The sequence below is a fragment of the Scyliorhinus torazame genome, chromosome 10, assembly GCF_047496885.1.
Source record: "Scyliorhinus torazame isolate Kashiwa2021f chromosome 10, sScyTor2.1, whole genome shotgun sequence".
Classification (NCBI taxonomy): domain Eukaryota; kingdom Metazoa; phylum Chordata; class Chondrichthyes; order Carcharhiniformes; family Scyliorhinidae; genus Scyliorhinus; species Scyliorhinus torazame.
In genome coordinates, this window is record NC_092716.1 from 242278632 (window position 1) to 242300081 (window position 21450).

The 21450-nt window shown below is 50.8% G+C and overlaps 1 protein-coding gene across 1 annotated transcript in view; it reads left to right on the forward strand.

Annotated features, from left to right (window-relative positions):
• The first annotated feature begins 4930 nt into the window (after positions 1 to 4930).
• The window catches only part of LOC140384685 (very-long-chain 3-oxoacyl-CoA reductase-A-like), a 228265-nt gene continuing 211745 nt past the window's right edge, over positions 4931 to 21450 (forward strand). The window contains exon 1 of the mRNA XM_072466618.1: positions 4931 to 5135. Coding sequence (XP_072322719.1) covers positions 4964 to 5135 — 172 coding nt within the window. The 5' untranslated portion in view covers positions 4931 to 4963. The remainder of the gene's footprint in view (positions 5136 to 21450) is intronic.

The following is a 21450-nucleotide window of genomic DNA, read 5'->3' on the forward strand; positions in this document are numbered from 1 at the left end:
GGAGGGGGGAGGTGGGTGAACAGGGAGGGTGGGTGAGGAGTGAGGGTGAGTGAGGAGTGAGGGTGGGTGAGGAGTGAGGGTGGGTGAGGAGGGTGGGTGAGGAGTGAGGGTGGGTGAGTGAGGAGGGTGGGTGGGTGAGGAGTGAGGATGGGTGAGGAGAATGAGGAGGGTGAGGAGCGAGGGGGAGGGTGGGTGAGGAATGAGGGTGGGTGAGGAGGGGGTGAGGAGTGAGGGTGGGTGAGGAGAATGAAGAGGGTGAGTATGGATGGAGGGGGAGAAAGAAAAAAAACCTCTATTAGATATTTGTCACAGATGGAACAACTGACATGAAATAGATAAAGCAAACTGATTGCATCTAATATTTGCTCGGTCCGTACCTGAGCTTTGAGAAATCCTTATAAGCAAATCCTTTCATTTGTGGACTGTAAGTCTTCACAAACATGCTTCTCAAAAGTAATTTCTCTCGTTGGTGTCAACTAACCTCATATAAGTTATGAAAAAAAACCTATGCGAAAAGAAAGGGACTGGCCCTCCTGAAGTAAAGATGCACAAATTGTAGATGATCAATTTTCAGCAAATGAAAAGCTTACTTTATTTATTTTAACCCTTTGCCATTATTATAATATGTTTTTTTTTCTTCAATACCCATTGCATAATTAAAGTTTTTGTGCTAACAATGACAAAGGGTTAAAAGGAAAGGACACAGAAATGATACATGACAAAAGATAGGTATTCTATCTTTTTTCAGTGCAGATTACAGGTTGAATGACACATAGAACATCTTTAGCTAAGTAAAGATAACTCATTTTGGAAAGATAATTAAGACATCAGGCATTTGACTGGTTTCCTTACTTGGTGAAATAATCTCATATCACCTGAAAAGCAAATATTTTTGAATTAAAAATATGATACAAAATACCTTAATGTTCCATACAGTGTCATAGTGATACTTATCTGAAGTAGAAAAAGAACAAATGAATAAGTTGCATGCCTTTACAATCCTGCAACTTGATTTTTGCAACAATTTGTTTCAAAGGACTACATTGCATATTTGTGGATATGATTCTTTTTTTGTACAATTGACCTACTTGGTGTTAACCATGTTATGAATGGAAAACTAGTGCAAATGTTATCTTAAACCTGACATCCCTATCCTCCCACAATTGATCAGAAGGTAAATACATTGCACGGTCTGTTAATAAACAATGCAGGGCAGGAAGATCCCATATTTGTATTTTTACCCAATCCTGAATCAGCTGACTTTAGAAAAGACTTAACACTAAAAATGACTCCAGTGTTCTTGAACCAGGGAGATGAACAAATTAATGAGAATTCTATTGTTAGTCATTGTCAATGGACTCCAAGTAAAATATATATACATCTATTTTGATATTGACTAAATACAGGATAGGACAACATCTTTAAAGTTCCCCTCCCCAGAGCCAAATGTCCCCTGGTGCTGACTGCGTGGCATCTTGTGTGCATTTTGATTACTAGAACCTAATGACCTCCACTCAAAAAAAAATCACTTGAAAGAGAGAAGTTGAGAAATTGGGACAAAATTGAAAGGGTAACTATCGATATTTCCCCTTTCCATGGACCTTTGTGTGTTATAAATATACAAACTATCATGAACATCTTTATAGACAAAATAAATTTGAGCTTAAATTTCTTAAACATATTTTGAAACATAGATTTTTAAAAAATGATGAACACATGAAAGATTTCGGAACATAGGATGAATATACATTGGCCTGAAGGCAGATAAATAGCTTTCCATTTTTATAGCAATTTTCCAAAAAAGGCTTTGACTTGTATGTTAAGTAATACTTATATATTGTCAGTTTTGTAAACTATTTTGACCAAATATACAGCAAAATAAATGATCAGTAGTCAGTCTTGTATGTACTATTTAATAACTGATGAAAGCAAACATATATGTTTCATCAGAAACTGTCAGATGTTTATCTCTCCCATTATTTTGTAGCTAATTAAGTAACCAATATTTTGTCTTAAGCAATAAAGGTACATTAATCTTGGGCTTGCATATGGTAGAAAATTACCAGATGTAGTATAATTTGTCTGCAAGTAGTTTGTGTGTAACACATAGCATAGAATAGGAATTGTGCTTCTCCAGATTAATATCATATTCAAATAATATTATTTTCTCATAAGAAACAGCAGAAAGATTGCATCCTATTTTTGCATATGTGTATAGGTAGTTCTGTTCACATTTCAGATTGTTTTCCAAATTTTTATCATTTTCCCCTATGTACAATAACATTTCCCTGCTCACCTTGGTCTGTAGATTCCAGGTTCTAAGAAAAAACTGTTACAAATGAGACACATGTGTATTATATATTAGAAATACAAATGTATATTCTATTAAATAAGGATTACAATATTAAATTAGAATGTATATAACATTGTAGATGAAGGCTAACATTTCCTATAGACAATTGATTTTATTGTAGTTGAACAATTGGTGCAAACAATAAACGTAGAGTTTTTATTCTGGGGTAACTGAAATATAGCATAATTGTTGATGGTAAAAGGCTCAGAATTATCAGAATTCTCTGTATAAGAATTAAATGATAATTATACTAAATTCTACTGTAGCTAAAGTTTAAAATTATTTAACTCAAATGGCTTATTGAGTTAGTAACACAATAATGGAAGATGCAAGCAATATATAAATTCAATAGGCATGCAAACCATTGTTATAATAAAAGATAATTGGGACATGCAACATTCCAAATGAGATAAGGGTTAAAAGTTAAAAAAAAGAGACTGTAATAAAATCTCTATGCTGTAGAAATGTAGGAAATCTGTGGTTTATTGAATATCTGTATTCAGAAACAGAAATCTGCATTTATACTTTCAATTATTACAAATAAATAAAGTACCTCTATGTTTGAAATGTAATGAAGTAGAGATATGAACTAATAATTAACTACGTTTTTCAGTCAGATTTTTGACTGTGTGGACAGAGTGAGATATCAATTTTTTTAGGGTTATTTCTTTGCAGAGGTTTTGGTTAGATTGAGTTGTGTCATTTGGAGCAAATAAAAAGGGACAAACAGAAAAAAAGAATCTTCATGTTTTAATACAAAACAGAGAGTATATATTTCACATGTGTCTGACATAAATATCAGCAGGTATTTACATAAAACAGGAATGTGTTTTAGGTATCTCAGATTTAAAGGATCAATTTGAGGTGTTTTCTTTTAAATATAAACTATTGACTAATAGTTGTTTTAAATGATAAATGGGAATTTTACACTGGTACAAGACTTGAGAAAAAACATGGAATTCTAACAGATGTAGGTAAATTAGTTGCTGTCATGTATGCTGCATTTTGCCTTATGTAAAGGTACAAAAATGGGCAGAACATATCGTACACATGGGAGTCTTTTTAAAAAAAAGATGACTAATAATATTCTGGTGAGAAATCAGACCTATAAACAGTACCTGGACGGTAATCAAATACTCAGATACTCACTGTACTGTAATAATCAATTGGTAACAAAAGGAAATTGTTATTTTAATATTTTTATATTGAATAAAATGTTGGTTATTGATAAAGACGTGCAGATAGTAGTGTCTTGCTAATTATAATGTAAAATAGATTGTGTACTTCTGGAGATGCATTTGGTTAAATGCTGTACTTTAGTTGCTCTCATTGTGCTGAAACATATTAGAAGATCTCGTTCAATGCATTTTGTACGAATAAGGATAATCTTGATTAAATAAATGTAAATTTGTTTACTCTTGCGTATCCCTTGAATAGGATGTAAAAAGTAACAGGGTAGTTGAAAATGAATGGAAATAGGAATGCACAGGAATTACACATTATCGTTTCTTACTATTGTTTGCAGCTGTTGTGGGGTTATATTACTAGGTGAGAGAAATATAACTTACATTAAAACAAAGAAAATTATACATGAACAATTTTAGTTTATATTGAATTAGGATGATGAAACAGAAAAATTGAGATATGTTTTCTGCTATGTCATGCAATGTCTTTAAACATACTAGAATATAAGGTGCAATTAATAATTTCAAAACACAGCTATCAAAGGCATATTATAAACATTATTTGTGATGTTTTAAATCAAATAATTTCTTCTTGACGTCTCATTCCATGATATGCCGATAGATATTTTACAATGACAAAATAACCCATTTTACTCAATTTTCTCTTTTATGGTTAACATAAAATCAACTCGACATGATGTTTGTTGCTTAAGATTATATTTAAAATTTATATTGCAACAAAAGTTGAATTGACACTTGTAACAGCAGAGATGTGAATGCCTGTTTATTGTCTATGTATAGATTCCAGGCAATAAGGCACATACAAAATTCCAAAAATATATTTTCAACTAAAATAACATTATTTATAGTTAGCAAAAATCTGTTTGCAATGCAATGTATTTAAAGGGTTCTTGGTTAGATACGAGGTCAAAGAGTGTTGGACAAAATGACATTTATTGTGAAAAGAGTTGGAATTTCAGTAAATGATTTCTGATGTGACGCTGGATTTGTGCCTGAATATTTGGTGTATCTTTGAAACATTTTTCATAAATGTTGCAAAGATTGTGATCAGAACCACCACTTCCGTGTTTTGGGGGGTAGTGAGATCTCACGAGAGGAGAGCTGGGGGAGTGGGACTGCGCTGTTACGATGGTATTGTGGGATTTGTAGTCTTTAAGAGCCAGGGGAACAGGGGAATATGGGGGGTGCGGGTAAGGAAACTAGAACTTCCGTGGTGCAACGGGGGACCGGCGATCCGTCACGTGATATTGCGGAAATGACGCAAGGTCGCGCCAGCGATTGACAGGTGTGGGGACCAATGGCGAGCGGCTCCGGTTGCCAGCCAATCGGCGGTCGGGCCGGTCCGCTAGGGTGGGTATTTCCGGTCCGCGTGGGCGGGTGTTTCCGGTCTCTCTGTGTGGGGGTGATGGCTTCGGTGGTGCCGCTTGGATCTCTCCCGGCCCCGCACCTCTTCTACTGGCTCGGCGTGGCCGCGGTGACCTGGCTGTCGCTGAAGGCGGCCTGTCGGTTGCTGAGTGGAGCAAGGGTTTTCTTGTTTGGAGCGGGAGTCCAGGTGGGAGAATTCGGCCGCTGGGCAGGTAAGTTTGGAGAGGAGCCGGAGGGAGTCAGTCTGGAGGAGGGTGGGGGTGGGGGGAATCAGGGTGGGGGAGAGCGGGGGTGGGGGGGTGTCAGGGTGGGGGAGAGCGGGGGTGGGGGGGTGTCAGGCTGGGGAGAGGGGGGAGAGCGGGGGTGGGGGGGTGTCAGGCTGGGGAGAGGGGGGAGAGTGGGGGTGGGGGAGAGCGGGGGTGGGGGGGTGTCAGGCTGGGGAGAGGGGGGGAGAGTGGGGGGTGGGGGAGAGCGGGGGTGGGGTGGTGTCAGGCTAGGGGAGAGGGGGGAGAGTGGGGGTGGGGGGGGGTGTCAGGGTGGGGGAGAGTGGGGGTGTCAGGGTGGGGGGAGAGCGGGGGTGGGGGGGTGTCAGGGTGGGGGGAGAGTGGGGGTGGGGGGGTGTCAGGGTGGGGGAGAGCGGGGGTGGGGGGGTGTCAGGCTGGGGGAGAGGGGGGAGACAGGCTGGGGGAGGGGGAGGGGTAGTCAGGTTGGGGGGGAGAGGGGAGAGTCAGGCTGGGGAGAGAGGGGGGAGTCAGGTTGGGGGAGAGAGGGGGGAGTCAGGCTGGGGGAGAGGGGGGGAAGTCAGGCTGGGGGAGAGGGGCAGGGGAGAGGGACGGGGAGTCGGGCTGGGGGAGGGGGAGGGGGAATCAGGCTGGGGGAGAGGGGCGGGGAGTCAGGCTGGGGGAGGGGGGGGCGGGGAGTCAGGCTGGGGGAGGGGGGGCGGGGAGTCAGGCTGGGGGAGGGGGGGCGGGGAGTCAGGCTGGGGGAGGGGGGGGCGGGGAGTCAGGCTGGGGGAGAGGGGCGAGTGAGGCTGGGGAAGAGGGGGGTGGGGAGAGTCAGGCTGGGGGAGAGGGGGGGAGAGTTAGGCTGTGGGAGAGGGGGGGGATAGTCAGGCTGGGGGAGGGCGGGGGGGAGGGGGAGTCAGGCGAGGGGGGGAGCCAGGCCGGGGGAGAGGGGGGGAGCCAGGCCGGGGGAGAGGGGGGGGAGTCAGGCCGGGGGAGAGGGGGGGAGCCAGGCCGGGGGAGAGGGGGGGAGCCAGGCCGGGGGAGAGGGGGGGGGGGGGAGTCAGGCTGGGGAGAGTGGGGAGTCTGGCTGGGTAGTGGGGATGAGTCTGGCTGGGGGAGGGGGTCGCAGTCTGGCTGGGGGAGATGGGGGGTAGCCTGGCTGGGGGAGATGGGGGGTAGTCTGGCTGGGGGAGATGGGGGGTAGTCTGGCTGGGGGAGATGGGGGGTAGTCTGGCTGGGGGAGATGGGGTAGTCAGTCTGGAGGAGGGTGGGGGGTGGATCAGTCTGGGGGAGAGGGGGGAAGTCAGGCTGGGGTAGAGGGGGGGAGTCAGTCTGAAGGAGGGTGGGGGGGGGAATCAGTCTGGGGGAGAGGGTGGGGGGGGGAAATCAGTCTGGGAGAGAGGGGGAGCCAGGCTGGGGGAGAGGGGGAGCCAGGCTGGGGGAGAGGGGGGGGGGGGCGGGAGAGTCAGGCTGGGGGAGAGGGGGTGGTCAGGCTGGGGGAGAGTCAGGCTGTGGGAGAGAGGGTGGTCAGGCTGGGGGAGAGTCAGGCTGGGGGGAGAGGGGGGGGGGAGTCAGGCTGGGGGAGAGGGGGGGGGAGTCAGGCTGGGGGAGAGGGGGGAGCCAGGCTGGGGGAGAGGGGGGAGCCAGGCTGGGGGAGAGGGGGGAGCCAGGCTGGGGGAGAGTGGGGGAATCAATCTGGGGAGAGGGGGGGGGGTCAGTCTGGGGGAGAGGGGGGGGTGTCAGTCTGGGGGAGGGGGGGGGGAGTCAGTCTGGGGGAGGGGGGGGGAGTCAGTCTGGGGGAGAGGGGGGAGTCAGTCTGGGGGAGAGGGGGGAGTCAGTCTGGGGGAGAGGGGGGAGTCAGTCTGGGGGAGAGGGGGGAGTCAGTCTGGGGGAGAGGGGGGAGTCAGTCTGGGGGAGAGGGGGGAGTCAGTCTGGGGGAGAGGGGGGAGTCAGTCTGGGGGAGAGGGGGGAGTCAGTCTGGGGGAGAGGGGGGAGTCAGTCTGGGGGAGAGGGGGGAGTCAGTCTGGGGGAGAGGGGGGAGTCAGTCTGGGGGAGAGGGGGGAGTCAGTCTGGGGGAGAGGGTGGAGTCAGTCTGGGGGAGAGGGGGGAGTCAGTCTGGGGGAGAGGGGGGAGTCAGTCTGGGGGAGGTGGGAGGGGGGAGTCAGGCTGGGGAGAGGGGGTGGTCAGGCTGGTGGAGAGGGGGGGATCAGTGGGGGAGAGGGGGGAATCAGTCTGGGGAGAGGGGTGGGTCAGTCTGGGGAGAGGTGGGGTGTTAGTCTGGGGGAGATGGGGGGGTGAGTCAGGCTGGGGAAGAGTGGGGGAGTCTGTCTGGAGGAGGGTGGGGGGGGAAATCAGTCTGGGGGAGAGGGTGGGGGGGGGAAATCAGTCTGGGGGAGAGGGGGGGAGTTAGTCTGGGGGAGAGGGGTGGGAGTTAGTCCGGGGGAGAGGGGGGTGGAGTCAGTCTGGGGGAGAGGGGGAGCCAGGCTGGGGGAGATGGGGTGGGGGGGGGAGTCAGTCTGGGGGAGAGGAGGGGGGGGAGTCAGTCTGGGGGAGAGGGGGGGGAGTCAGTCTGGGGGAGAGGGGGGGGAGTCAGTCTGGGGGAGAGGGGGGGGGGAGTCAGTCTGGGGGAGAGGGGGGGGAAGTCAGTCTGGGGGAGGGGGGGGAATCAGTCTGGGGGAGGGGAGTCAGTCTGGGGGAGGGGGGAGTCAGTCTGGGGTGAGGGGGAAGGGGGGACAGTCTGGGGGAGAGGGGGCGAGTCAGTCTGGGGGAGAGGGGGGGGAGTCAGTCTGGGGGAGGGGGGTCAGTCTGGAGGAGTGGGGGGTGGGGGGGGAGTCCATCTGGGGGAGAGGGGGGAAGTCAGTCTGGGGGAGGAAATCAGTCTGGGGGAGAGGGGGGAATCAGTCTGGGGGAAAAGGGGGGGTCAGTCTGGGGGAGAGGGGGGATCAGTCTGGGGGAGATGGGGGGTAGTCTGGCTGGGGGAGATGGGGGGTAGTCTGGCTGGGGGAGATGGGGGGTAGTCTGGCTGGGGGAGATGGGGGGGTTGTCTGGCTGGGGGAGATGGGGGGGGTAGTCTCGCTGGGGGAGATGGGGGGGTAGTCTGGCTGGGGGAGATGGGGGGGTAGTCTCGCTGGGGGAGATGGGGGGGTAGTCTGGCTGGGGGAGGGTGGGGGGGGGGTGTCAGGGTGGGGGAGAGTGGGGGTGGGGGGGTGTCAGGGTGGGGGAGAGCGGGGGTGGGGGGGGGTGTCAGGCTGGGGGAGAGGGGGGAGACAGGCTGGGGGAGAGGGGGAGGGGTAGTCAGGTTGGGGGGGGAGGGGAGAGTCAGGCTGGGGGGGAGGGGGAGTCAGGTTGGGGGAGAGAGGGGGTAGTCAGGCTGGGGGAGAGGGGGGGAAGTCAGGCTGGGGGAGAGGGGGGGAAGTCGGGCAGGGGGAGAGGGGCTGGGGGAGAGGGGGAATCAGGCTGGGGGAGGGGGGGCGGGGAGTCAGGCTGGGGGAGGGGGGGACGGGGAGTCAGGCTGGGGGATGGGGGGCGGGGAGTCAGGCTGGGGGAGAGGGGGGAGTCAGGCTGGGGAAGAGGGGGGTTGGGAGAGTCAGGCTGGGGGAGAGGGGGGGGAAAGTTAGGCTGTGGGAGAGGGGGGGGATAGTCAGGCTGGGGGAGGGCGGGGGGGGGGAGCCAGGCCGGGGGAGAGGGGGGGAGCCAGGCCGGGGGAGAGGGGGGGAGCCAGGCCGGGGGAGAGGGGGGGAGCCAGGCCGGGGGAGAGGGGGGGAGTCAGGCCGGGGGACAGGGGGGGAGTCAGGCCGGGGGACAGGGGGGGAGTCAGGCCGGGGGAGGGGGGGGGAGCCAGGCCGGGGGAGAGGGGGGGGGGGGGGGAGTCTGGTTGGGGACGGGGGGGGGGGGGAGTCTGGTTGGGGACGGGGGGGGGGGGGGGGAGTCAGGCTGGGGAGAGTGGGGAGTCTGGCTGGGTAGTGGGGATGAGTCTGGCTGGGGGAGGGGGTCGCAGTCTGGCTGGGGGAGATGGGGGGTAGCCTGGCTGGGGGAGATGGGGGGTAGTCTGGCTGGGGGAGATGGGGGGTAGTCTGGCTGGGGGAGATGGGGGTAGTCAGTCTGGAGGAGGGTGGGGGTGGATCAGTCTGGGGGAGAGGGGGGGAGTCAGTCTGAAGGAGGGTGGGCGGGGAAATCAGTGTGGGGGAGAGGGTGGGGGGGGAAATCAGTCTGGGGGAGAGGGGGAGCCAGGCTTGGGGAGATGGTGGGGGGGGGGGGGGGGGAGAGAGTCAGGCTGGGGGAGAGGGGGGGAGTCAGGCTGGGGGAGAGGGGGGAGTCAGGCTGGGGGAGAGTGGGGGAATCAATCTGGGGAGAGGGGGGGGGGGGGGTCAGTCTGGGGGAGAGGGGGGAGTCAGTCTGGGGGAGGAAATCAGTCTGGGGGAGAGGGGGGAATCAGTCAGGGGAAAGGGGGGGTCAGTCTGGGGGAGAGGGGGGATCAGTCTGGGGGAGAGGGGGGGAGTCAGTCTGAAGGAGGGTGGGCGGGGAAATCAGTCTGGGGGAGAGGGTGGGGGGGGAAATCAGTCTGGGGGAGAGGGGGAGCCAGGCTTGGGGAGATGGTGGGGGGGGGGTGGGAGAGTCAGGCTGGGGGAGAGGGGGTGGTCAGGCTGGGGGAGAGTCAGGCTGGGGGAGAGGGGGGGAGTCAGGCTGGGGGAGAGGGGGGGAGTCAGGCTGGGGGAGAGGGGGGAGCCAGGCTGGGGGAGAGTGGGGGAATCAATCTGGGGAGAGGGGGGGGGGTCAGTCTGGGGGAGAGGGGGGAGTCAGTCTGGGGGAGGAAATCAGTCTGGGGGAGAGGGGGGAATCAGTCTGGGGGAAAGGGGGGGTCAGTCTGGGGGAGAGGGGGGATCAGTCTGGGGGAGAGGGTGGATCAGTCTGGGGGAGAGGGGGGATCAGTCTGGGGGAGAGGGGGGATCAGTCTGGGGGAGAGGGGGGATCAGTCTGGGGGAGAGGGGGGATCAGTCTGGGGGAGAGGGGGGATCAGTCTGGGGGAGAGGGGGGATCAGTTTGGGGGAGAGGGGGGATCAGTCTGGGGGAGAGGGGGGATCAGTCTGGGGGAGAGGGGGGATCAGTCTGGGGGAGAGGGGGGATCAGTCTGGGGGAGAGGGGGGATCAGTCTGGGGGAGAGGGGGGATCAGTCTGGGGGAGAGGGGGGATCAGTCTGGGGGAGAGGGGGGATCAGTCTGGGGGAGGGGGGGGGGAGTCAGTTTGAAGGAGGTTGGGCGGGGAAATCAGTCTGGGGGAGAGGGTGGGGGGGGAAATCAGCCTGGGGGAGAGGGGGAGCCAGGCTTGGGGAGATGGTGGGGGGGGGGGTGGGAGAGTCAGGCTGGGGGAGAGGGGGTGGTCAGGCTGGGGGGGAGTCAGGCTGGGGGAGAGGGGGGGAGTCAGGCTGGGGGAGAGGGGGGAGCCTGGCTGGGGGAGAGTGGGGGAATCAATCTGGGGAGAGGGGGGGGGGTCAGTCTGGGGGAGAGGGGGGAGTCAGTCTGGGGGAGGAAATCAGTCTGGGGGAGAGGGGGGAATCAGTCTGGGGGAAAGGGGGGGTCAGTCTGGGGGAGAGGGGGGATCAGTCTGGGGGAGAGGGGGGATCAGTCTGGGGGAGAGGGCGGGATCAGTCTGGGGGAGAGGGGGGATCAGTCTGGGGGAGAGGGGGGATCAGTCTGGGGGAGAGGGGGGATCAGTCTGGGGGAGAGGGGGGATCAGTCTGGGGGAGAGGGGGGATCAGTCTGGGGGAGAGGGGGGATCAGTCTGGGGGAGAGGGGGGATCAGTCTGGGGGAGAGGGGGGATCAGTCTGGGGGAGAGGGGGGATCAGTCTGGGGGAGAGGGGGGATCAGTCTGGGGGAGAGGGGGGATCAGTCTGGGGGAGAGGGGGGATCAGTCTGGGGGAGAGGGGGGATCAGTCTGGGGGAGAGGGGGGATCAGTCTGGGGGAGAGGGGGGATCAGTCTGGGGGAGAGGGGGGATCAGTCTGGGGGAGAGGGGGGATCAGTCTGGGGGAGAGGGGGGATCAGTCTGGGGGAGAGGGGGGATCAGTCTGGGGGAGAGGGGGGATCAGTCTGGGGGAGAGGGGGGATCAGTCTGGGGGAGAGGGGGGATCAGTCTGGGGGAGAGGGGGGATCAGTCTGGCTGGGGGAGATGGGGGGGTAGTCTGGCTGGGGGAGATGGGGGGGTAGTCTGGCCGGGGGAGATGGGGGGGTAGTCTGGCCGGGGGAGATGGGGGGGTAGTCTGGCCGGGGGAGATGGGGGGGTAGTCTGGCCGGGGGAGATGGGGGGGTAGTCTGGCCGGGGGAGATGTGGGGGGGTAGTCTGGCCGGGGGAGATGTGGGGGGGTAGTCTGGCTGGGGGAGATGTGGGGGGGTAGTCTGGCTGGGGGAGATGTGGGGGGGTAGTCTGGCTGGGGGAGATGGAGGGGGTAGTCTGGCTGGGGGAGATGGGGGGGGTAGTCTGGCTGGGGGAGATGGGGGGGGTAGTCTCGCTGGGGGAGATGGGGGGGTAGTCTGGGGGAGAGGGGGCGGTCAGGCTGGGGAAGAGGGGGGGAGTCAGTATGGGTGGGGGGGGGGGAAATCAGTCTGGGGGAGAGGGGGGGAGTCAGTCTGGGGGAGAGGGGGGGGAGTCAGTCTGGGGGAGAGGGGGGGGAGTCAGTCTGGGGGAGAGGGGGGGGGAGTCAGTCTGGGGGAGAGGGGGGGAGTCAGTCTGGGGAGAGGGGTGGGAGTGGGGGGGGGGAGTCTGGCTGGGGAGGGGGGGTAATCAGGCTGGGGGAGATGGGGAGTCTGGCTCGGGGAGAGTGGGGGGGGGATCTGTCTGGGCAAGAGGTTGCGGGGGGAGTCTGGTTAGGGGGGGGGGGGGGGGAGTCTGGCTGAAGCGAGAGGGGGCGGGGGAGTCTGGCTGGGAGGGGAGGAGAGAGTCTTTCAGGCTGGAGAGGGGAAGGAGTGGGGGGCTGTTAGGCTGGGGAGGAAAAGGGAGGTTTAGGTCTGAGCTGGTGGAGGGAAAAGGTGGTTTTGGGTTGAGTGGAGGAGATTAGGGGGAGGGGTAGAATGTTTGAGCTTCGTCTGGACTAAGTGGGTGGTGTCAGGTTTGGCTGGGTGTGCCAGACTGTAATCGCGATCGTGGGTCAAGTGGTGCCTGGGCCGGGTACTGTCCTGCCCATGAATAGCAGCAGGGTGGAGGTAATGCTGATATGGGTGTAGCACAGAGCCTTTAATCAGGTGCCCATTGTCCTGCGCTAGCTTAACCAACCATTGTAACCCACTTACTGCAACTCCTCCAGCACCGTAACAGTATCTCTATTGTCATCTGATGCAAGTGGCCTACGTGTCGAAGTATTTTGGGTATTTGTTTGGCAGATATAACCTAAAATATTTCCTCCGATTTGGGTTGTTTTATTCTACCATGTCGGCCAATTGTCTGACTCATCTGAGTTATTTTAGGTACCAAGATCTCGTCCTCGTTCTCCGAAACCTTTTGCCGCACCTCCCGGATCGCCGCCCCTTGGGCCTTCTGGGTCTCCACAAGCTTCTCAATCGCCGCCTTCATTGGCACCAGCATTTCTGTCCTCGGCTCCTCAAAGCAGCGTTTAACAAACTCCTGCCGCTCCTGCGACCCCTGCGCCCACACTGCTTGGTCTCCACCCGCCGCCATCTTGCTTTTCCTCCCTCGCACTTTTCGCTGCACCAGGATCACTTTTTTAACCGCTCCACTCCTGGTTCAATCCATATAATGTCGGGGGGACCTTGCTGTCACCTTCCCACACTGGAAGCCGTCGAACAATTGCCGTTGGGGCCCCTCTGGAGAGCCCAAAAGTCCATTCCCGGCGGGAGCTGCCGAACGTGCAACCTACCTAGGCATAGCCGCAACCGGAAGTAGATTTCGGTAGTGTTGTGCATACATGGATACCACATGAATGATACGTGGCATAATGAGAACAGTATAATAGGAAATAGAAGAATGAAGTTAAAAGGATGTTGCCAAGGTTTTGCAGGTAGAGTGTGGCCAATGGGTCTTTTCCTGACTGGTCACAAGTATATAGTGGATCACCTAAGAATTAGAACCATTGCTTTTCTTGTATACAAATGACTCGATTTCGGTAAGGGGGGTACAATTTTGAAGTTTGTGAGTGACACAAATCTTGGCAATGTTACAAATAGTGAGCAGGGTGTTAGGTAAACTTTAGGAGGATGTAGTTGGATCTGTGAATGCGCAAACACTTGGAGGATGCAATTTAGTGTGAGTAAGTGGAAAGCACTTTGGTTGGGATTGGATTTGTTTATTGTCACGTGTGCCGAGGTACAGTGAAAAGTATTTTTCTGCGAGCAGCTCAACAGATCATTAAGTACTTGAGAAAAAAAGGGAATAAAAGAAAATACATAATAGGGCAGGTCGGGTCAAAAGGTCTCCAAGGGCCTCGGAGGATGTTCAAGCCTGCAAGAGAAGATAAAAGAGAGAGGTTAGTAATCATGTTAGTTTTAGAATTAATTTTTAAAAGATTAGAATGAGTGTAAGTTAAGTAAAAAGTGGATCTGTTTGGGAGAGCTCGCAGAGAGTCTCCTCGCTTCGGCGCCATCTTGGTAAAAAACAATTTGGTTGGTCAGCCTGGAGAGAGAGTAGAATCTGGATGTGATAATTGTGAGGGGTTGCAAGAGCTGAGGGGCCTGGAGGTGCACATTTGTGTAATTTTACAGGTGGCTGGGTGAGTTGCTGGAGTGGTTGAGGAAGTATTTGGGGCTTGGTAAATTGTAACATTTGAATGCCAAGAAACAACATCATGTTACGTCTTAATCAATGGCAGGCCTCAGCACGAGTATGGCATACAATTCTGAAGATCACACTTTATGAAGGATGAGCAGGGTATGGGGGAGGTTGATGAAGGTGATCTCAGAGATGATGAACTTGAGTTCTGTGGTGAAAGAATTATGTGGTGAAAATGTATCTCAACCTTTTCTGTGTTGGTAAAAGTGTTCACAATTGAGGGGGTTTGATAGAACAAGGAGGGAGAACTGTACCGTTGACAACCAGAGGTTTTAAAATACAAGATTAAAAACTAAGAGTTAGATTAGTGAGAAGTTTATTACCATAAGATATAGGGGCAGAATTAGGCCATTCGGTCCATTGAGTCTGCTCCACCATTCGATCATGGCTGATAAGTTCCTCATCCCCATTCTTCTGCCATATCCCCCTATTAATCAAGAACACCAGATTTGTGCTGGTTACTGGATTGTTTAAATCTGGAATGCATGACTGTCAAAACTGATGGAAATAGATTCCATGCACATTTTCAAAAGGCAATTGGCACTTGGTACGAGACCCCTTGTGGATCAACGACCATAACATGATAGAATTTTTTATCAAGATGGAGAGTGAAGTAGTTGATTCGGAGACTAGGGTGCTGAATCTTAATAAAGGGAACTATGAGGCATGGGTTGGCCTTGATAGATTGGGGAGAGTTACTTAAAGGGATGACAGTGGATAGACCATGGCAAACATTCTAGGAACGCATGGAGGGAACTACAGCAACTGTTCATTCCTGTCCGGCACAAAAGCAAAGGGGGTAAGAGGGTCAATCCATGGCTCACAAAGGAAATTAGAAATAGTATCCGATCCAAAGAAGAAACATACAGATTGGCCAAGAACAATAATAGGTCTGAGGATTGGGAGCAGTTTAGAATTCAGCAAAGAAGGACAAAGGGATTGATTAAGAAGGGGAAAGTACAGTACGAAAGGAAGCTTGCAGGGAACATAAAGACTGACACTGGGTTTCTACAGATATGTGAAGAGCAAGAGATTGGTAAAGAGAAATGTAGGCCCACTGCAGAGAGAAACAGGGGAATGCATAATAAGGGACAAAGAAATGGCTGAGCAATTAAATACATACTTTGGTCTGCCTTCACAAATGAGGACAAATCAGATACCAGAAATGTTGGAGAATGAAAGGTTTAGTGAGAGGGAAGAACTGAGTGAGATCAACATTAGTAGAGAAATGGTGCTGGGAAAACTGATGGGATTGATGGCGGATAAATCCCCAGGGCCTGAGAATCTGCATCCCAGAGTGCCTAACGAGGCGGCTCTGGAAATAGTGGATGCATTGGTAGTCATCTTCCGGGATTCTATAGACTCTGGAACTGTCTCTGCAGATTGGAGGGTAGCTCACGTCACTCCGATATTCAAAAAGGGAGGTGGAGAGAAAGCAGGGAATTATAGACCAGTAACATTGGTACCTAACATTGGTAGTGGGGAAAATGCTTGAATCCATTATCAAGGACTTTATAGCGGAACGTTTAGAAAGCAGTGGCAGGATCAGTCCGAGCCAGCATGGATTTATGAAGGGAAAATTATGCGTGATAAATCTGTTGGAATTATTTGAAGAGGAAACAGTACAGTCGATAAGGGGGAGCCAGTCGATGTGGTATATTTGGACTTTCAGAAGGCGTTTGACAAAGTCCCGCATAAGAGATTATTGTGAAAAAATGTAACATCTCGAAGTTTGCAGATGATCCCAAATTAGGTGGGAGGGTGAATTGTGACGAGGATGCATGGATCCTACAGCAAGATCTAGACAGGTTGGGTGAGTCGGCAAACCAATGGCAGATGCAGTACAACTTGGATAAGTGTGAGGTTATTCATTTCGGAAGCAAAAACAGGAAGGCAGATTACTATCTGAATGGTTGTAAATTGGGAGAGGGGAGTGTGCAGCGTGACCTGGGTGCCCTTGTGCACCATTCGCTGAAGGTAAGCATGCAGGTGCAGCAGGCATAAATGTTGGCCTTCATTGCAAAAGGTTTCGAGTGTAGAAACAGGGATGTGTTGCTGCAATTATACAGTGCCTTGGTGAGGCCGCACTTGGAGTATTGCGGCAGTTTTGGTCTCCTTTTCTGAGGAAGGATGTTCTTGCTCTCGAGGGAGAGCAGCAAAGGTTTACTAGACTGATTCCAGGGATGGCAGGACTGTCATATGAGGAGAGATTGACTAGGTTGGGATTGTTCTCGCTGGAGTTCAGAAGAATGAGGGGGGATCTCATAGAGACTTATACAATTCTAACAGGACTAGGCAGGGTAGATGCAAGGAAGATGTTACCAATGATAGGTGTGTCCAGAACCAGGGGTCACAGCCTGAGGATTCAGGGTAAACCATTTTGGACAAAGATAAGGAGACACCTCTTCACACAAAGAGTGGTGAGCCTGTGGAATTCATTACCACAGGAAGTAGTTGATCCTAAAACTTTGAATATATTCAAGTGGCGGTTGGATGTAGCACTTGGTAAGAATGGGATCAAAGGCTATGGGGAGAAAGCAGGATTAGGCTATTGAGTTTGATGATCAGTCATGATCATGATGAATGGCGGAGCAGGCTTGAAGGGCCAAAAGGCCTCCTCCTGCTCCTATCTTCTACGTATCTATGGATGTACTTGCAGAGTTAAAGGGAAAAAGAGAGGTTATGGAACTAAATTGGGCAACTCGTTCAACGAGCTAGCAGAGGTACAAAGAGCCAAATGGCTTTCTGTGCTGGAAGGTTTTCTAGGTGGGGGATCAACAACCCCTACTACCCGAGTCATTACCCGCTGACCCTGTTGTACGTGTTTGTGAATTGAAGAGGATCCTGCTCAAGATACACTGTCACAGTGCAGAAGGAAACGGCTTGATCCTTCAATTGTGAGTGGGTGTTTTCTCCAGGAGGCGAATCCAATTACATTCTTCTACTGTCTACTTCATACTGCTCCTTGCAAGAAACTCCCTCATTCTCTTTTTAAATGAATTTGTAGGATCTATTCAACAACAGGTCATAACAGAAAATGTAAGTTTCTAATCACCCACCCTTGAGACTTTTTTGTCTAATCTTACCTTCCATTTTTTGTTGCCTTCATTCTTGTCCCTGTTGTCGTTACTTTGCAGATGAGTGGAAACATTTATCTTGATTTACCTTGACTCTCTGTCTTTAAGATTATTATAAGTTCATCTCTTAATTTTCAGCTCTAATTTATTTGGAAAACTGCAACCCCACATCTTTGGTGATATCTGAAATTGCACAAAATGTACCAGAACGTGATATGGTCGACCCTATGATGGGGGTGTTTCTGGCAAGGCAGTTATTTGTTATCTATCCCCAGTGCCCTTGAGAAACACAAAAGGAAAATGCTGCTGGAAATCTGAAATAGAAACCAAAAAATGCTGGAATAACTCTGTGGAGATAGAAACAGAGTTAACATTTCAAAGCGATGACTTTGCCACAACTCATGAGCAGGTGGTGGCCAGCAGCCTTGCAGCGCTGATGTTTGTGTGGTTGAGGAGCTCGGTCATGAAACACGCTGATGTTATCTGCGAGGGTATCCCAACTTGGAGCGTTTGTGGAGGATGTATCGTTTTGTTTTGGTGTGAGGGGACAAGTGAAACCTAGTCGTTGTTTAACAATTATTAAATACTTCATTAAAATAAAGAAAAGACATCCACATGAGCAGGACTACGACTACTCTTAAGATAGTTATGGGGTGTGACGTACTAAACACATGGCTTATGTAGAACAGATCTCTTGTTCCAAACTGTATATCGACAAGCACTCTGAACTCGGGCGACACGGTGGCACAGTGGTTAGCACTGCTGCCTCACGGCGCCGAGGACCCGAGTTCGATCCCGGCCCCAAGTCACTCTCTGTAAGGGGTTTGCACATTCTTCCCGTGTTTGCGTGGGTTTCTCCCCCACAACCCAAAGATGTATAGGGTAGATGAATTAGCCATGCTACATTGCTCTTCAATTGGGGAAAAAAAAAGAATTGGGTACTCTAAATTAAAAAAATAAAAGTCCCTGAACTCCTTAAGACTTCCCCGTTTTCCTAAACAATTTTAAAAACCAGATTATAGTTACCACACAATACAGGGTAGATAATCAAGTCTAGGTAACGTCATGCCCTGATCCAATGAAGATAATTAAACTGCCTTTACAAAGATTTTCTGCACTGACTAGGAGTATGATTCTCCAATGCCTATTGACCTCTGTGCACATTATAGGTTGTAGTTTTTCGTAGTATTTACAGCACAAAGAAGCCCAATGGGTCTATGCTGATGTTTGCTCCACAAGAGATTTCCCCCCCATACTTCATCTCACTTTATCAACAAATGATTTTAATTTCTTTCTCGTGTACTTCTCTAACTTCCCCTTGAATGCAATTTCTCTAAACCGTGTCAACTACTCCAATTTACACACAGACTGAGTTAACCAAATCACTAATGTGGAGGAGGAATCCCTGGAGTGTCTAAGAGATGGGTTTCTGGTTCGAGCTATTTTGGATTTAGTCTTGTGTAATGTGAAAGGGATAATTAATAACCTTGCTGCCAAGGAGCCTTTGGGAAATAGTGACCATAATATGATATAATTTAGCATTCTGTTTGAATGCGATATAGTTAATTCTGAAACTAGGATCATAAGAAAGAAAATTATGATATGAGGGGCAAATTGGCTATGGTAGATTGGGAATCTACACAAAGGTTTGACCATAGACAGGCAATGGCTAGTATTAAAATATACCACATGGTCTACAACAGATGTACATTCCTCTCGGGTACAAGCACCCAAAAGGAAAGGAAAATCGGCTGTGGTTAATGAAATGAAAATCGCTTATTGTCACAAGTAGGCTTCAAATGAAGTTAGTGAAAAGCCCCTAGTCGTCACATTCCGGTGCCTGTTTGGGGAGGCTGGTACAGGAATTGAACCGTGCTGCTGGCCTGCCTTGGTCTGCTTTCAAAGCCAGCGACTTAGCCCTGTGCGAAACACCCCTGGTTAATGAAAGAAGTTGAAGATTGCATTAGATCCAAGGAAGTGGCACATAAGGATGCCAGAAAAAATGGAAAGCCTGAGGATTGGGAGCAATTTAGAATCCAGCAACGGAGGACCAAGAAACTGATTCAGGAGGGGAAAAGAGAATATGAATGCAAACTAGCGAAGAACATTAAGAGCTTTTAACTAGAACAAATGTGGATTCATTACAGGTTGGTACTGGATAATTCATAGTGAAGAACTGGGAAATAGTGAATAAACTAAACAATGACTTTGCATCTGTCTTCCTGGAAGAAGATACAGAAACTACTAGATAACCAAGGGACTTGTGAAATTGAGGAACTAAATGAAATTAGTAAAGAGTCATTACTTGAAAAGTTAATTGGATTGAGGTTGATAAATCCCCCCGACCAGATGAGCTTCATCCCAGTGTGTTGAAGTAGGTGGCTTGAGAGATAGTGCATGCCTGCATTGGTGATTATATTTCTAAATTCTATAGAGACTGGAAAGTAGCAAATGTGACCCCACTATTTAAGAAGGGAAAAGAATGGTAAAATTGGGCAGAATCAACATGCATTATGAAAGGGAAATCATGTTTTGACAAACTTGGTGGGAGTTTTTATTGGATGCTGCTTGCAGCATTGATTTAATTTCTTTCCCCCAATTAAGGGCCAATTTAGAGTGGCCAATCCACCTACTATACACATCTTTTGGATTGTGGGGGTGAGACCCACGCAGTCACGAGGAGAATGCGAAAACTCCACACAGACAGTGACCCGGGGCCGAGCTCAAACCTGGGTTCTCGGCACCGCGAGGTAGCAGTGCTAACCATTGTGCCGCCTCACTTGTAGCATTGATGGAGAGCCAGTGGATATGGTGTAATTGGACTTTCAGAAGGGTAGAAAGATTTAGTTAAGGTCCCACAAAGGAGGTTAGTAAATGAAATTGGAGCACGTTTATCGGGGGGGGGGGGGGGGGGCGATGAATATGTTATTGATTGAGATTTGTTTAACAGACAGAAAGCAGAGACTAAGAATAAATGTGTTATTATCAGAATGGCAGGCTTTACTTACGGGGTACCGCAAGGATCACTGCTAAGCCCATATAAACAAGTTTGGTATGGGGACTAATTGTAATATTTCCAAATTTGCTGATGATACCAAACTGTGGGGATGTATTTTGTGTGGAGGATGCATGGAGGTTTCAAGAGGATTTTGGACAGGCTAAATGCATGGGCTAGAACATAGCAGGTGTAATATAATGCGAATTATTCATCTGGGTAGAATAAAGCAGATAAATATATTTAGATGGAGAGAGGTTGGGGAGTGCTGATATCCAAAGGGACCTGGGTGTCCTTGTTTTTGAGGCACAAAGTTAGCAGGCAATTTGGAAGGCAAATGGTATGTTGGCCTTCATCACCAAAGGGTTTTGAGTACAGGAGCAAAGACGTTGCCACAGTTGTCTAGAGCCTTGGTGTGACCACATCTGGAATATTATGTACGGTTTTGGTCCCCGTATCTATGGAGGGATATACTTGCCATCGAGAGAGTGCAATGGAGGTTCACCAGATTAATCCTTGGGATGACGGGATTGTCTTATGAGGAAAATGGGTCTGTATTCTCTAGAGTTTTGAAGAAAGTTTCAAAGTCCAAAGATGTGATGGTTGGGTGGATTGGCCATGCTGAACTGCACTAAGTCTCCAAGGATGTATAGGTTAGGTGGGGGTAGGGTGGGGGAGTGGGCCTAGGTAGGGTACTCTTTCAGAGGGTTGGTGCAGGCTGAATGGCCGCTTGCGGTTCTAATAAGGGGTGACCTCATTGAAAAATCCCAAATTCTCTCAGGGTGGATGTAGATGAGATGTTCTCACCTGGCTAGTGAGCCTAACACCGGGGGACATAATCTCAGGACGTGGGGTAGGCCATTTAAGACTGAAATGAGGAGGAACTTCTTCACTCAGTGGGTGGTGAATCTTTGGAATTCTGTACCCCAGAGGGCTGCAGAAGCTCAGTCATTGAGCATGTTCAAGATGGAAATCGCTCAATCTCTGGAGCCTGACATCAAGGAATATGGAGATAATGTGGGAAAATGCTATTGAGCTACATGATCAATGATTGAATTGCGGAGCAGCTTGATGGGCTGAATGGCCAACTCCTGCGTGATAGCAACATTCCATTATGGAATTTACTTTTAGCAGTAATCGCCAGGTAGCAGTGGGTGAATGGAGGGAGATCTCTGGGTCCTCTGCTGAATTTTGTCGGGACAGTCTTCAGTGATGTGTGTCATTGATTGGGGTGAACCACAGCTGCAGTATGGGTTCCCTGCAAGGCCCCATTTGTGCCAATTTGCTGCACAAAGGCCTTGGCCAGTGCGGAAACGGTGAAGGGTTGGCGTGGCAGGTTGAAGCCGAGTGGGTGGGTTGTGCTGTTTGATGAGGAAGTGGTTTTTAATGGTAGCATTACCTCCTGCCATAGGGCCTCAGCTGTTATCCCTTGACGCAGTGGCCTTGGTCATACGGG